Raw genomic sequence first — 17332 nt, 5'->3', positions numbered from 1 at the left:
GATCTGGTTAAACTGAAGTATTCTACTCTAAAACACTAAGGCCTGAAAGCACTAACTGCAGTTGTGCAAGTTATGCAAGTTCCGAAGGCCTGAAATAAGGCAATCAAAAGTACTCACTGCCCCCCGCCAAGCACAACACTAATGAGTTACTAAATTTAAAATTACGCTTGAAATACATTTGAAAACTCAAAAATTTCAGATAATGTAAACCACTACAAAACCCATGTCAGAGCCTCAGTTGTTTTATTTAATCTTTTTTTCGTACAAACTCTTCTTGCTTTCATCACCCTCCTGTCAAACAACACGGTATTTTTTGTTCCATTTGGGTTTTTGATCACAAGAGACAGACATTCACCAAAAGAAAGGTGCATTGCCACAGGTAATCAAGCAGTACCCAGCAGTCAACAGGCTAAGCCAACTGATAGCCTGTGGTTCAAGTTCTGGCCTTGCTCTTTTCCACACTTCTACATGATGTATACTTTTTCAGCTTGGGAGAAGTTGTAGACTTCTTTGGTTCTTGGGCAGACAATTTTGTCATCTTGACGAATAGAAAGCAGTGACTGAAACAACAAAAAATAGTAAATACAAGCAGGATAGTATCCATATATTACCTACATTACTAAATTTAATAGCAGAGGTTAAGACTTTGGATCTAGTGTCAAGATAACTTGGCTATCGATTTGAAAGTAGAATTAAAATTCTCCAATTGGCAAAGAGGGATTTGAACTCACAGCACCCAAATGAGCCTTGAATAAAATACTTATATAAATTTTGGTGACCATGAAGTTAATAAATTGTCAAAAAAATTATCTTTCCTAGTCATCTTTCCTACATTGTTGGTACCCACATAGACCACAACAACTGGATCTTTCCCTCCCTCTCCAAATTCCTCTGCAGTTCAGATGAGATGTCCTGAACCCAGACAGGTAACACAGCCTACAGGATTCTCGAGCCTTATTGCAGAAAAAACTATCTATTCACCTAGTTGTTCTATGCCCTATTACGATTATACCTGTATTTCTTTTCTTTTCCAATGGCTCTCTGAACCACGATGCCACAGTCCGGTTGCTCATCACTCCTGCGGCCCCCACTGTCACCCATATAGGGAGCAAGAATCTCTGACTTGCTGGACTGAGACTCCACCCGCAGTATCTCTTGGATCCCCCTACCTGCCTCACTCGCAGTCACACTTCCTTGTTCCTGACCACAGAGAGAATTTGAATCATTTAATCAAAACAGCATGACTGCCTTATGAAACATAGTGTCCTCCCTGAAGTGTCAAGTGTTTGAAACTCAATTTCCAGGACATTAACTTTGACCCCGAGTTCCTTGAGCAACCAACACTTTCTGCAGAAGTGGTCTATCACTACTCCTGGCTGCCCATTCCAAGCACCCCCACCTCTCTCTGCATCAAAGAAAAATGCCCCACATACCTCTTTTAAATTTTACCCTTTCACCTTAAACACATTGCCTCTTGTATTTGGTATTTTTATGTTTCTCATAATTTTATGTAAACTTCTAAACCCTTCTCCCCTCAGCCTCCGACATAACAGAGAAAACGACTCAAGTTTGTCCAATCTCTTCCCCATAGATCATACTTTCCAATCACTTCTGTATCTTTTCCAAAGTTACCACATCCTTCTTGTTATGGGGCCATCAGAATTGCACACAATATTCTGTGCAGCCTAACCAAAGTTTTATATAGCTGCAATACTTTTAGATCATGAATTTTTTTTCATATCCAACAAGTTTATTGATCTTTTCCCACACTTGGAGGAGATAGATTAAACTTTCCCAGGTATGAACTCTCTCATGTTGCTAGAGGTAGGATAGTTAGGCAAACACCTTCCTGTGTTCAAAGTAGGTGGAGGGTCTCTCCCTGGTTCACTGGTGTGCATGCAGGCTTGAGGAATCTATGAATCCCATTCCACAGCCAGAACAAGTAAACGATTTCTCCCCACTAAGAATTCTCTGATGTTGCCGCAGGCGTGAGAAGTCAGCCACATGTAGGACAACTAACATCCTCTCTCCAGTATGAATTTTCTGGTGTAGCTCAAGATAAATAGTCCAAAAATATCTAAAATCCAAATATGCTACATTTACCATATCAAGATAGCTGCATTTCGTAAAGCTTACACAATACAGGTCAAAAATTGCTGGCTTGATTTTGAAGATCTGGAGAGTATCGGGGGAAAGTTCTTCAAGGTTAGCAACTGAGTTATTTGTCATTTTGTGCTTATGAGGTGAGGGAGAGTGGGGAGAACTGTGAGAGTTTCAACTGGATAGGATTGCAAATGATGCATATTGTCAGTATGGCCGTGAGTTACAGGGAAAGGTTGAACAGATTAGGACTTTGTTCCCTGGAGCATAGAAGAATGAGGGAAGATTTGATAGAGGTATTTAAAATTATGAGGGGGACAGTCAGAGGAAGTGTAGGTAGGCTTTTTCCACTGAGGGTAGGCAAAATACTAACCAGAAGATATGGATTAAAGTTAAAAGGGGAAAAGGTTAGGGGGAACTTCTTTCACATAGAGAGTGGTGGGAGTGTAGAATAAGCTGGCAGCTGAAGTGGTGAATGCCTGCACAATTTTAACATTGAAGAAGAATTTAGACAAGAATATGGATGGGAGAGGTATGGAAAACTATGGACTGGGTGCAGGGTCAGTGGGACTTGGCAGAAAAATGGTTCACAAAAGACTAGAAGGGCTGAAAGGTCCTGTTTCTGTCTCTATGGTTCTATTTGTCATACAATTGTCTGTCAGAACCTCCTTTGCATCTGCAGAAGATTAGGGGATCATGGCTAATTCTGCAATTTCTACCTTACTTCATGTTCTTCTGGAACAAAAGCTTCATTCCATCCTGAAGAGGTAACTTGTCCTACTGTAAACACAGTCATAAAGCATTAAAATATAACTTTAAAACTTACATTGTATCCATATACATATCCATTAGGCAGCATCATGGGTGGATTATTTTCATTCATAACTTCACCAGAGATCTTGCAGACCAGTCGGGAATTAGCACAATGTGCCATAGGTAGAGGCTGTGCAAGCTTGTTCAGTGATTTGCTACAGACAGGACAGTCTGGGTTTTTAGAAGTGCCATCTTCTTTATAGCATTGTCTGTGAACCATGCAGCTCAGGCATATTCTGTGATAAATCTTGAAATGTCACACCCAACTCCCATTTTTATGGTTCCTTTCACATTGCAAAACAACCCCAAGTGCTTTACAGGGACATTATGAAACAAATAAAAAATGAATCAAAGCCACAAAAGGGCAGATTGCTGAACAGCTATGCAGAATTGAAATGAGGTTAAAAAGGAAGATAGAGGCAATTGCTGCTTGATAAGTTAAACTACTGCCATTTGGGATCTTGCGCCACTAAAGCTGTGATCGCCAACTCTTGTACATTATGATGTCTGGATTTTACCCTAATACTGATACAACAAGACTTCCAACTCGAGCATCATCCATCACTATTCACTTCTCCATCAACTCATGGATGACCCATCTGCTGAGCTGTATATTTGATAAGTTATATTTTGCAGTTAAATGCTTTTCCTTCGACCTTGAAGACAGGAGGCACTTGATCTGAGTACTCTTTTCATTTTCAGCAGTAGTTGGTCTGTAGAACAGCTCTCTCAATTGGGTCACATTACCAAATATTCCTGACAAGGATTGGGTGTGCCATTGTCATGTTCAAATCTGGTGTTTACTCTGGACATGCCTTGTTTCCCTTTGCTTCTTTTACATTTTGCTTTGTACCATTTATCGTTTTAAATATTTGACCACTCCTCTCAGACAGCTTTTTCCACTAAATTGGATTACAATTAAAATTCCAGCTCTGAAGAAAGGTTAATGATCTATTCTCAAAGATGCTGCCTGATCCCACCAATTCATTTATTTAAAGAATTATTTCAATACATTCTTAAATTGTGAAACTTGCCCCCAAAATAGTACAGTAATATCCCTGGTATCCGGCACCTATGGGGATTGTAAATGCTGGATAGGCAAATTTTCCAGTTGCAATGCCTAACAACTACATCTGCATCAAGAATAAACAGTTTAAAAAAGATAACAAAAGACAGTGCAAAATGTAGTTATTTGAAAAAATAATATCAGTATTGTGGTCCTTAATTATGTAAAGTTCACTTTCATCAGGTAATTCCCATAACTGAGAAAATTTAAATTTGAACCCCATTCGCTGACATCCTGCTAACGGTTAGCATAATTAACTCCTCCTCCCCAAAGTTTATAGGTAAAGCCTGTAAGTATTATTATACTTAATAATAATAAAGACAAAGACTTTTACTAGGTAGGGATACGGAGACACTTTGGGAGAGTTGCCCCAGTGGTGAGCGACACCGACCGGCTCTTTAAACTGGGTGCCGTCATTTTATTCAGACACAACTTATTGTAACAGCTGCTGAGGGTGGGGCATGATCAGGGTGCACCGCTGGCTGAATATTTGCTCCCATCTTCAAGGCTTTGTGTGTTGCTCCAGAGAACATATATAATTTTAAACTTTTATTTAAATTTTCATTTATTTTGATTTTTATTATTTATTTCCTCAAGGTTTTTTTCTGCTGGTTCTTTGGGATCCCAGTTGCTTGAATTCCAGATACTGGGGATTTTACTGTATTTTTCTACTGTTGTTTATTGAATTCTCAAGCCCTCCTAATATTTTCAGTATTCTGAAATGTGAATCCACACGCCAACTTGGCACCAGGAAATAATTTTATAATTTGCATATTTCTACAAATATAAAATCTGTGAAATCAAATGGTTCCTACAGCATTAAACATTTTAAACAATTATAAGGACACCTGAAATGAGCCAAAATTCTAAAAGGATACGGTGTTTTTATAGCTGACAGGCCTGCTTGAAGTGTTATAGTGAAGACAGAACTATTTCCAAGCTGATGAAGTCTGTAGTTATCATATCTGAATTGTTGAATGAGCATCTTCCATCTGGCTGGATCCAAAAGATCCTGCAACGATAACAGACATACAGTAAATTATCCAAAATGGTTGGGACCAGGCCTACTTCGGATAAATGATATTTTCGGAGAAATGGTCATTTTTTTTTAAAAAACAGCCCAGTAACAAGAGCAAATCACTCGAACAGTGTTTAAATAACAATAAAAAAGGGAAGGCTTTTTAAGCTTGAAATAATGTTTAATTCTCACCAAAAAACAACCTGAACAAAATAAGATAAATCCAACACCAAAAACTCGAAATTCGACTCAAAGGTTTTTCCAAAATTTTTTCAACCTGTGACATCAGTTCAGCTCCAAAAAAAATTTGGATAACTGGGGATTTCTGACTTGTTTCAGATATCCTCATTTATCCAAAATTTTTCCTGAGGTGAAATGATGTCATTTCAGCTTCAAAATTTTTCATATAAATGAGGATTTGTGAAATCCTCAATTATCCAAAAACATTTTTGGGGCCAAACTGATGTCACTTCCAAGTCCAAAAAAATTTTGGATAACTGAGGGTTTTGGATAATCTGATTTTGGATAATTGGAGTTGTACTGTATTTGACGAGTATTAAAATAAAATCTATGCCAGGCTTCAGAAGTTGGAGAGCACTCAAAGTTAAAACAACTACTTCCATGTCTTCAATACTTCCCCACAGAAAAGAATGCTGAGCTCCACAGAACAGATACATTCAGCCCTGAAACATCAGGGCAATAAAGATACCTATTATTTATTTACTACTGCTCTGCCTTTACTCATCCTCATACACCACAATCTTGTCCTCAGAACCCCACTCTGCAATTGGGTCCATGAGTTCCTCTCTTGCATGCCACAATAAGTGGGGATTGGTGACAGCAGCTCCTCCAAGTTCATTAACAACATCAGAGCCCACAAGACTGCATATTCAGTCCCCTTCTGTACTCCCTATACACCTATGACTGTCAAGCCTCGCGTTGCTCCAAATCCATCAATAAATTCATGGATGACATGGCCATCATAGGCTGGGTCTCAAACATAATGAATACAGAAGTAATATAGAGGGACCAATGGCTTGGTGCCAGGGCAACAACCTGTCCCTCAATGGCAGCAAGTCTGAGAAGCTACACATAAACATCTGGAAGAGTGGCAGAGCACATTCCCTGTCAGCATCAAGGGTGCTGAGGTGGAGTTGGTCATCAGCTTTAAGTTTCCAGGAATAAAAATCTCCAGCAAATTGCCCTGGTTTAGCTTCGCCAAGTCGATGGCCAAGAAAGCACATCAGCAACTCTAATTAAGTCTGAGGCAATCTGGCATGTCACCTGCATCTCTTAACAACTTCTATAGATGTGCCGCTGAAAGCATCCTGTCAGAATGCATCACTGTTTCTGGACAGCAAGAAAATGCAGAGAATTGTGAACGCAGCTCAGAACAACATTCCCTCCCCTCAGTCAATTCAATCTACACTTCCTGCTGCCATAGAAAGGCAGCCAACAGATTTAAATCTCACCCCACTCTGGTCATACACTCTTGACCCTCTTTCCATCAGGAAGATTCAGGAGTATAAAAATTGTGCACTACCAGATCCAATGATAGTTTCTCTTTTGCCATGGACAGATTCCTGAATGAACTTCAGACTTGTAAAATAAATACTGCTTTTGACTGTGTTTTACTTGTGTTACACACAGGTTGATAAGCTGAATTGCTCATTGCAACTTGGTACTTGTGACAATGAACTTGAAAAAGTGTAGATAGTTTGAAGTGGATGACAGAAAACAGCAGGCACTTGAGAAAATTAGTTTTGTTTTCAAAAGTAAACTTTGAAGGTGGAAGGGTGATATTCATAAGGGATGAAAGCAAGGGATTGAGTCAACTGATGCCAGAATGAGGCATAACATTAACGTTGGAAATTCTTTCATGACAAATGCACATACAATAGAACAGAAGATAGATCAATTAAGGTGGGGAGTGCAACGTTTCCTTCAAAATGCAAGGGGTCAGTTACAACCTCCGATTGTCATGCAACTACTCTACAACTTTGACCATATGACCACAGTAAGATTTTCCCTTCCTTTACCTGATATGTTTGCTGACAGCAGAGCTGCATCAATAAACAAAAAAGGGAATCGGCAGACAGTGCTGTGAACTAAATCTAATTAAAATGATTTTTAATATAGAAACATATGGACATGATATAAATTTCAGAGAGAAAAATACAAGATCATATTTTACGATTTTTTTGAAAAATTATTAAATCAACATGCTGACCTTATATGGTGAAATGTGAGTATCCGAGGGAAAAGCCAGCATACCCATCACTTGGCGCACCTCATCCAGCTGTCCTCCTTCTGCCTGACTGAAATGTCTCCGTGCATGCCTAAATGGGGGAAAAAGGTAACCCAAAATCAAAATGTCAAAGAGTGAATCTACTGTTCAAAATCCAATTAAGCTGAATTATTGAACAGTTACTAACACTGAGAAAACACTGATGCTGGATGGAGGATGATTGGAAAAAAAACTGGCTCAGCAATGAGTAACTCCTTCCAAGTTGATAAGCAAATACTCATGTTAGGGTATCGTTTCAACTGGTTTTGATTCTATTTTACTGAAATGGGGCTGCATGTAATTTCACAAACATCTGAATGACTAAACACTGCAACAAGTATAAACAGAAAAATTGTGTAAAAAGTAATATTAAATCAAGTTATTTCCTGTCAATCACAACCCCCAAGACTCATCATTGAATTTAACAACTTCAGTGGCCAGCATTTCCAGTTTTTTAAATCAAACTTGCTAATCTGATGAAAAGACATGTTTGTAATGTTATTGAAGATTTTCCCTCCATAGATGCTGCCTGGCCTGCCAGGTATTTCTAGAATTTCCTTTTATTTCAAATTGCCAACAACTGTACGGTTTCATATCTCAAAATGTGCTTCTTGCATCCCCCCCTTTGATGTCTGTCCTTATTTGTCTCCTATTCATCTCTCCAAACAGATAACCTGTAATTAAATCTGTTTTTATCAGATCATTCAGATCATATTCCCTCTCAGTTTCCATCTTTTCCTTTGTTCTCTCCACCCTTACCTCAGCAACTTAAAGCCTAGTTCTGAGAAAAGATCATTAACCTGAAATATTATATCACTTTCTCTCCACAGGCATTTCCTGACTCAGCAAGCATCACATCTTTGTGCTTTTATTTTAACTTTTCTTTTGATGAATCCAATGGCCAAGGATCCATAATGAAATGCAAAAGCAAATTAGGATCTAAAAAGCAATTTCTCCAATGTAAATGTGGAGAGTTTCAGAAAAATTTGGGACTGACCATTAAATTCAGGAAAGAGTAAACTTGACCTGGACCAACTACATTGACATGACATTCAAGAAAGCACATCAACACAACTACATTCTTAAAAGATTAAGAAAGTTTTGTGTGGGTTCCATGTCCCTCAGAAATTTGCACAGCTGGAGACATCAGAGCTTGGCATGGAATGACTCTGCCCAAGATCCGAAGCTGCAGAAGGCAGAAAATGGAGCTCCGAACATCACACAAATCTCGCTTCCCTGCATCGACTGCCTACATCTCCCGCTGCCTTGGAAAGGCAGCCAACATAGTGAAGGGCCCATCCCATTCCTCCTCCCATCAGAGAGAAGGCTTAAAAGTATGAAATAATGCAACAAGCTTAAGATGGTTTCTTCCCTGTCACCATCAGGCTCCTGAATGAACCCTACATCAGTGCTCTCATGCAGCCCCTGCTATACACAGACTGATCTTTTCATTGGAACCTTATACTCTGTAATTGTGCTGTTGCCCCTCCACTTCCTGTAGTTGTATGAAGGAGAGAGATGACTTGCTTGAATGCTTAGGGAAGAACTCTTCTCACTTTACCAGATGTAATGTGCCAATAACTCTAGCTTTAAGAATCAGCTGACAGAGAATGTCTATTCTCCATTTATGTTTTACTGTATACATAAGCCTGCACCTTTGCTGTTTAATCAGCTCACATTAATCAAAGACAATAAGCCAGGAAAAAAAATTTGTCAAACACAGAAAACTATGTACAGTTCAATTTGAAACTCCAGATAAAATCTGTTAACAAAGAGTATATTATATGCACAGACATAAAACATGCCTCCTTACACTATTGGAAATAAGTGAAACAGCTGTTATCAAAATACTAAACATTAAGGAGTGTGCATTGTGAAGGTGCATCTGAACCACCGACGGATAGCATTTTCTGACATTTAAATAATCTCCAAATTCACTGGAAGATAAAATAAACCAAAATTATCAACAAATTCCTCAACATAGAACCTCAATTTCTATTCAGATCAGGTCATCATTATCACACTTGACACAGATACAATTACACACGTTATTCTGAGCTCGAAAAGCGATTACCAGCCAGACAAACTTGAAGAGTGAAGAAAAAGGCTCCTGGAACAAGTACATTTCCAGTAAGTCCAGTAAGGACCACTCAAAATGGAGAAGCATTTGGGATAGTATGGAGAATCTCAAGGCGACTCTCAGATATCTCCAGCCCTGATGGGAAGTTACAGCTCCTACATGGGTTCTGAACAAAGCCATAAGGTATCCATAAACGTGAGGGACTGCCTCAAAGTGCCCACATCACGTTCCTCTACTTTTAAAATATAAGTGCCGAGATAATCAAGCAATTATTTGTTTTTTTTTTCAAAAATATTGCCTTTCTCAGCAGCTTGAAATAATAAAATTATAAAATGGTTACTGCAGAGGAAGAGGCTATTCAGCTCTTCACATTAGCTTTCCATCAGTGAAACTCACCAGACAAACTGGTCAGCCCTTTCTCTGGAGTCTTCTAAATTTCTCTAATTCCCTCTTGAAGGCAACTTTTCAGGCACACAACCAGACATAACACACATACAGTCAAGCAACACATATGCAGAACAAGTAAACATATATACACAAATAAATAAAGGAATAAATATTGTTTTGTGACTATGAGAGTCTCGGATGGTTAGTGTGAGCAGTTTCTTTGGTCGTTCAGTATTCTCACTGGCCATGAGTATTCTCACTGGCTCCTCAGCTGGTGATGCTGGCTGGCTCTGATACTCCTGTATCTCTTCCCCAATGGGAGCAGCTAAAAGATGCTGTATGCATGGTAGGTGGGGTCCTCAATGATTCTGCACATCCTCTTCAGACAACAATCCCAGTAGATCACGTCAATTGGGGGGGTGGGGGGGGGGGCGTGGAAACAGGGAGATTCCAGTGATTCTCTCTGCCACTTTTATGGTGCTGCGGATTGACCTCCAATCCATTTTTCTCCAGCGACCATATCACACTGTGATGCAGCCGGCCAGGATGCTCTCGATAAAGCTAATGTAGAAGGCTCATATAATGGGGACCAGTAGCCTTGTCCCCTTATCCGCTTCAGTCTTTTCAGGAAATGCAGTCGCTGTTGCATCTTCCTGACAAGTGAGGAGATGCTGCGTGTCTACAATAGGTCACTAGTTAAGTGACCTCCAAGGAACTTGGTGTTCTCCAGTCTTCCACTACAGAGTTATTGATGTGTAGTGGGCGGTGGTTGTTTCCAGTTCTTGAACTTCCCTCATACACCTAATATCTCACAATCATAAAACAATAAGACATAGAAGTAAAAAGAGGATATTTAGCTCATTGAGTTAGCCTCACCATTTAATCATGAGCTGATCCATTTTCCTACTCAGCCCCACTGCCCAGCCTTCTCCCCTTAACCTTTAATGCCCTGCCTAATCAAGAACCCATATATCTCTGCCTTAAATAGACTGCACACCTAATTACTTGGCCTCCACAGATTAGCCACCCTCTGACTAAAGAAATTCCTCTGCATCCCTGTTCTACGGGGATGCCTTTCAGGCAATAAAAATTGAACACAATTGAAGCCTGAAGATTCAGCATTTTTGATACTTTTATATTTTTTGCCTCAGTTAATAAGACATGTACAAATCTGAGTTTTATCGGTAGTTTCCACCTTCACCTCTTTTGGAATATTATCTTTTATTTTATTATTGTCTCCTCTCATTTTTCCTATCAAATGCATCTTCTCAAATTTTTTGCATCAAGTTTGATCTTACATCTTGTTCCCACTTGTGTTTGGGTTTACAGTTTATTTCATCATTCTCTTTCTCTTGCAGCTTGATGTACATGTATGTTATAAATCTTTTAATTATCATTGTGTCTGTAATCACATTTTCAAAGCTGCTTCCTTCTGGTAACCTCAGCCTGCTTCCCAATTTGTCCTTTAAGTAGGTTTTCAGTTGGTGGTATGCAAACATTGTACCGTGAGTTATTCCATATTTGTACTTCATTTGTTCAAAAGATAATAAATTATTTCCCAAAAAACAATTTTCTATTCTTTTGATCCCTTTTCTCTCCCATTCTCTAAAGGAAAGATTATCTATTGTGAAAGGGATTAGTTGATTTTGCATCAATAATAATTTTGGTAGTTGGTATTTTGTTTTTTTTCCTTTCTACGTGAATCTTCTTCCAAACGTTGAGCAGATGGTGCATTACTGGTGAACTTCTATATTGCACCAGTTTTTCATCCCACTTATAAAGTATATGTTCTGGTACCTTCTCTCCTATTTTATCTAGCTCTAACCTGGTCCAATCTGGCTTTTCCCTTGTTTGATAAAAATCTGATAGATATCTTAATTGTGCTGCTCTATAATAATTCTTAAAATTTGGTAGCTGTAAGCCCCCTTGTTTGTAACAAGATCTAAATATAAAGATAAAAAATGAAAAATGGGAAAAGCTATGCTCCAGAACTATGAGAAATACAATAAACATGAGGTTATGCATGATACAATTGGTTACACAGGCTATATATCATGCCCCAAAAGTTAAATAAATGGGACCCAACAGTATCAGATAGATGTTTTCACTGTAAGAAGGTAATGGGAACAACAGTACATGCAATTTTGGCATGTGAGAAAGTGGAAAAGTTTTGGGAAGATCTAAATTAGCTATTAAATAAAATCACAAAAAGCAACATACCAAACAATCCAGAGATCTTTCTTCTAAGTAATATAAGTAAAGAATTGGGCCTCAAATTGGATGAAGCACAAAAAAGATTTATTATGATAGCCTTAGCTGTAGCAAAAAAATGTATAATGTCAACCTGGAAATCAGAAGAGACCCTGAGAGTACAGCAATGGTACATGGAAATGAATAAATGTATTCCATTGGGAAAAAATAACATATTCACATTATTGGAACAAATTTGGGAACCGTACATGGAACACAACAGAGAGGGCCTACCATGGACCTTCACCCCCTAAAATGATAGAATGAGAAGAAGATGAAATGAACTGACCCAGTGTGTAAAAGTAGATGACACAATTCTTTTGTTTATTTTCATTGTGTGATGACATTTTTTAATGGGTTTATTGTATTGTACATGTTGAACATTTAGTGGGTAGGGAGGGGGGTGGGAAGGAGGGAGGCAATAGAGGATGGGAAAAGGGGAGAAAATGACACTGTGTATATTCAAGAAGGAAATGTTTGTGTGTATTTTGGTTAATATGGTTCATAGTGTAAAAAATTAAAAAAAAATAAAAAAAAGTTGGAGGATAAGATTCTTATCGATCAGTAGGTTATGTTAAATTTCTTATGCTGATTTAGAATGATAGAGCTAACAAATAATAGCCATTCCTCTCAAAGCAAGTTGAATCAGGGATAGGATCTAGATAAAAATGATGAATACAGCAAACCATGAACATTTATTTCATAGTAAACAACGCAATATCCAGCTTTCCTGCAAGCTGTCATGTCTGAACTTGTCCACTTATAATACACATATCCCTGCTCCAAACAGAGTAGGGGAATATAGAATAAGCAGCATTTGGCAGTTTATTCCTATATTAAACTACTAAATTTGAGAAGCATATGCCGTAGTCCCTGCCACTTGGAATCAAAAGTTTTTAATAGGTTGAAAAAAGCCAGATATAATGCTTAGTACTGTTCCCTCTTGAAGTTGCTACACAATGAAGAACCAGAAGAGGAAATTCACACTATGATTCAGAATGCAGCTCTTCAGCAAATGGGAGAAGGTGGATGAGGAAGACTCTGGCAATGTCATTCTGACAGCAGGAAGACCCCTATGTAGTTAAAGGCACCTTAATGATGCATCAGATAACGGTGAGGCCTCAAAGTTCTATAGATAACATGCAAGTCCACCAGATGCTCCAGTTTACTCACACATCACAAAGAACACACAGATTAAATGGCTACTTTAAATTATCCCTTAGTATAAATCTGCGGCAAAGTAATTTAAAGCAAACCAATGGGCATATGAGCGAGAACAATTTGCAAAGAAATAAGGAGATGAATGGGACTGATGTTTTCTCTGCTGGGAGCTGACATGCCAAATAACTTCTGTTGCTTTATAAGTTATCCTGGTAGGAAATGAGGTTTTCAACCATATCCTCAATGTACTTCCTCCACATCAATTCATTTTTTGGGTGCAGATTCCTAGAAATCAGTGGGGATGGCCTTTTTTTGAGAATTCAATCATTTACTTGAATCTTTCCTCTGGCCATCTGGCATTCTATCCTTGTGACAAATCTTAGAGAATGCATGTTTCAGGAGTCTGATGTTTAAATTGTTTTGTCACAAAATACAAAGTAGAGTAAGAAGGGTTCTGAGAACAGATCAACAGGTTATCTCTAATTTTCCGTAGAGCAGTATAAAGAGCACAGTTCACAGAATAATCATGGAATTCATTCAGGATCCCTAATGGTTACAGAGAAGAAATTGCCTTTAAGCCTTCTGGTGTATGTTTCACACTCTTAAGCCTTCTCCCTAATGGGAGGATGGAGAAGAATATGTCCTGGGTGTGATAGTACAGATTCTATCACCAATGTGTATATGTACAGATTGTAGTGTAGGATGACTGTGATTGGCTGAGAGCGTAGCCACGCCTACTGGCAGGTCTTAATGGATTGCTCCTAGCCAGACCAGGTCATTCTGGACTGGTCGACCTACATGTGATATGCTCCAGTCTTTTAGTTAATAAAAACCTTGGTTTTAGTTAATAAAAGCCGCACTCTACACGGGGTCTCCTGAGTCTTTCTATTTATTGGATGCCTTTACTAGGCAGTGGGAAATGTAGATGGAGACTATGAGAGAAGTTTGTGTTATGTTCTGAACTGCATTTGTTAACTTCTATAGCTCCTTCTGATCTTCAGCAGATAATCTCCCTTGCTATGCTGTGACACATGCTATACCTGTAGAAGTTGAGGGGCAGAGGGGACATGCTGAACTTCCTGAGCCTTCTATTGTTTATGATGTCATGTACGTGCTCGGACAATCAATCAGAACTTTCCTGAGAAAGTAGAAGAGTTGGTGCTCTTTCTTGACGTTGCATCAATGCACTTGTCCCAGGTCATTTCATTGGAAATATTTGTTCCTTAAATCTGAAACTGATCTACTCTTTTGACTTCAATGCCATTGATGTAGACGGGTGTGAACTCTGCCCCCTCACCTGAAATCAATAATCATCTCTTTCTGATGTTGAGGGAGAGGTGGTCTAACACCTGCTCCAACAATAGTCAGGGCCCAGAAGAAAGTGGTAGGGTAGAAGAACCCGAATGAAGCAGAAGAGGTTAATTGCGATGAAGAAGAATATCTAACAATGCACTCATTACCTTGTAGATTATAACCCCCCTTTCCATGATGAAGCATTAATAAATCTGATGAATGTAGAAAGTAGGATAAGGATATGTGAATGAAAGCAAAGGTAGGCAGGATGTGTTAATCCCAAGGATTAAACAAGGAAGAATCAGTATCAGACGTATCACACAGAGATGTTGACACAAACATAGCTGGAAAACAGCCCGCTTTGGTACGGCACTTGGATCTGGCTGGACGTGTTTAGCAAGACATTGTTTGGAAGCCAAGTTGTAGTCAAGGCAGTTAACAGTGGTGAATGATGAGTTTTTCTTACATTTAGACAAACTAAGGTTTTAATGAAAACTAGTCGACATCCAGATTAAACAATGTAATCATCATTTCTGTAAAATCTTGGTTTGTCTTTATATAAATACAAGAGCTTGTAGAGATAGATTTTAGAGTGGGTAGGAAGTGGAGACTGCTGTCCTACTCACCATGATATATGATGTTAAATAAAGTCTATGAAATAAAATTCAAAGACACCAAGAGGTTAATTTTGTTGATAGGGACCGGAACATGATATTTTCAATCTTTCCTGTATTTTATCTCATTGTTATTTGTAACTCTGCCCACCACTGTGGTGTCATCACCAAATTTGAAGATGGAGTGGAAACAGTATTACGCGGTAAAGTAGGGTACTGAGTACACTTTCTGAGGAGCACCAGTGTTTAGTATTGATTGTGGAGGAGATGTGACCAATCTTCATTGATTGTGGTCTGTTAGACAGGAAATCAAGGCTTCATTTGCAGATAGGGGGGAGGGGGTGGGGTAGGGCTCTGAGACATATATCCTAAAGTTTTGGAGATGAGGTTGCTGGGGTTTATGGTATTGAAGGTAGCGCTGGATGAATCAAGGCTGAGTGGAGAATTAGGGAAATGGTGTCTGCTGTGGATCTATTGGTTCAGAAGGCGTATTGAGGGGGCTGGCAGATAGGCTAGAGTTGAAGCGAGCCATGACCAACCTTTAAAAGTAAAGCAAGATTACGGAAATTATTTCCACCAGCTGGCTGTCATTTAGGCCCATTATTATGCTTTTCTTCAGTACTGGCATGATGGTGGCCTTCTTGAAACAAGCAGGGACTTTACCTTGTGTTGGAAGAGATTAAAGATCTTTCTAAATACGTCTGCCAGTTGATCTGTGCAGGCTTTTAAGACATATCCCTGGACTCCATCCGTTCCATCACACAAAATGCTGGATGAACTTAGAAGGTCTGGAAGCATCCACAGAAGGCAATAGATAATCATTGTTTTGGGCCGAATCTTCATCAGGAAGATCAAGGAAATGGAAGAGGGATTGTGTGGGGGGAGGGGAGGGGTGAGAGGTAGGACACAGCCTGGCAGTGATAGGTGAATACAAGTTGGAGCAGGAAAGAAATGGGGATAAAAGAAGCTGGGAGGTGATAGGAGGAAGATGCACCGTTAGGAGGAAGGAAGGTGTGGGTGATTGGCAGGTAGAGATAGCTGGGGAGGGAAAAGAGAAGAAAGAATGAGCCCAGAGATATGGGAGAAAGCAAGAGTGAGGAAGCGGAGGGTTGAGAAAACAAAGGTGGGGAGGGAGGGAAGGGTGTTACTGTAAATTGGTTGGAAACTTCCAAGATGGAATACAAAGTGTTGTTCTGCAATTTGTATGTGGCCTCAGGAGTAAAACACAAAAATCTGTTCACTGCGGTTGAAGTAAAAACATAATGCTGGAGAAACTCAGCAGGTCAAACAATGTCCTTTATATAGCAATAGTAAAAATACATAACCGACATTTTTTGAGCCTTTCATTAAGGTACGGAAAATGTCAGCAGGCGTCCGCACAAAAGATTGGGGGGGGAGGCATGCTCACAAAGGCAGGAGAAGGCAAGGAAGGGACAGCAGCAAGGAAGGAGAGGAGGGATGGCCAGGTGAATAGAGAGAGAGGGCGGTGGGGGGGAGAGGTCAGAGGAGAGCAGGTCAGCGTAAACCAGAAAAGTCAATGTTAATTCCATCTGGCTGGAATGCCCAGATGGAAATTCAGGTGTTGTTTCTTCAATTTATGGGTGGTCTTGGTGGGACAGTACATAAGCCATGGACAGACATGCGATTATGGGAGTGTGATACAGAATTGAAATGGTTGGATACTGGGAGGTCTCTCACTGGTATGGATGGAATGAAGGTGCTCAGCGAAGCAATCTCCCAATCTGCGCCACAAAGTGAGTTCAGTAAATCAATCCTGCCGATACACAAGTGAAGTGTTGCTTCACTTGAAAGGCCTGTTTGGGCCCCCAGATTATGTTGAGGGAGGTGGTGTGGGAGCAGATGTGGCACCCCCTGCAGCCACAGGAGAAGATGCCAGTCGGTGGGGGGGGGGGGGGAATTGGTGGAGAGGGTGAGAGTACAAGGGAGCCCCAGAGGGAGTGGACCCTACAGAAGGTAGAAAGGGAAAGAGAGGGAATGTGTCTAGTGGTGGGATCCTGTTGTAAGTGCCAGAAATTCGGGAGGATAACGTGTTGGATGTGGAGGCTGGTGGGATGGAATGGGAGGATAAGAGGGATTCTGTGTTTCTTGTGTCTCGGGCAGATGAGCAGAAAATGGAGGAGATGAGGGTGAGGGCTGAGTTGATGGTAGTGGAGGAGAAGCCATGTTTGTGGAAGAAGGCAGCAGACGTTTCTGAAGACTGGACTGGAAGACTTCATCTTGGGAACAGATGCAGCAGAGGTGG

General features: G+C 39.8%; 1 protein-coding gene across 6 annotated transcripts in view; it reads right to left on the bottom strand.

Moving 5' to 3' along the window:
• Nucleotides 1-226: 226 nt before the first annotated feature.
• maea (macrophage erythroblast attacher, E3 ubiquitin ligase) overlaps nucleotides 227-17332 on the bottom strand; it is a 123831-nt gene continuing 106725 nt past the window's right edge. For all 6 annotated transcript variants that reach the window (XM_069923710.1, XM_069923711.1, XM_069923714.1 and 3 more), the window contains 4 exons: nucleotides 7228-7336; nucleotides 4858-4991; nucleotides 2927-3122; nucleotides 227-560 (listed from right to left, as the gene is read on the bottom strand). In XM_069923710.1, the coding sequence (XP_069779811.1) occupies nucleotides 465-560; nucleotides 2927-3122; nucleotides 4858-4991; nucleotides 7228-7336 (535 nt within the window). In that variant the 3' untranslated portion in view covers nucleotides 227-464. The remainder of the gene's footprint in view (nucleotides 561-2926; nucleotides 3123-4857; nucleotides 4992-7227; nucleotides 7337-17332) is intronic.

Source organism: Narcine bancroftii, chromosome 3 (genome assembly GCF_036971445.1).
Source record: "Narcine bancroftii isolate sNarBan1 chromosome 3, sNarBan1.hap1, whole genome shotgun sequence".
NCBI classification, from domain to species: domain Eukaryota; kingdom Metazoa; phylum Chordata; class Chondrichthyes; order Torpediniformes; family Narcinidae; genus Narcine; species Narcine bancroftii.
The sequence above is the reverse complement of the archived record's forward strand: the minus strand, read 5'-3'. Positions and strand labels throughout refer to the sequence as shown.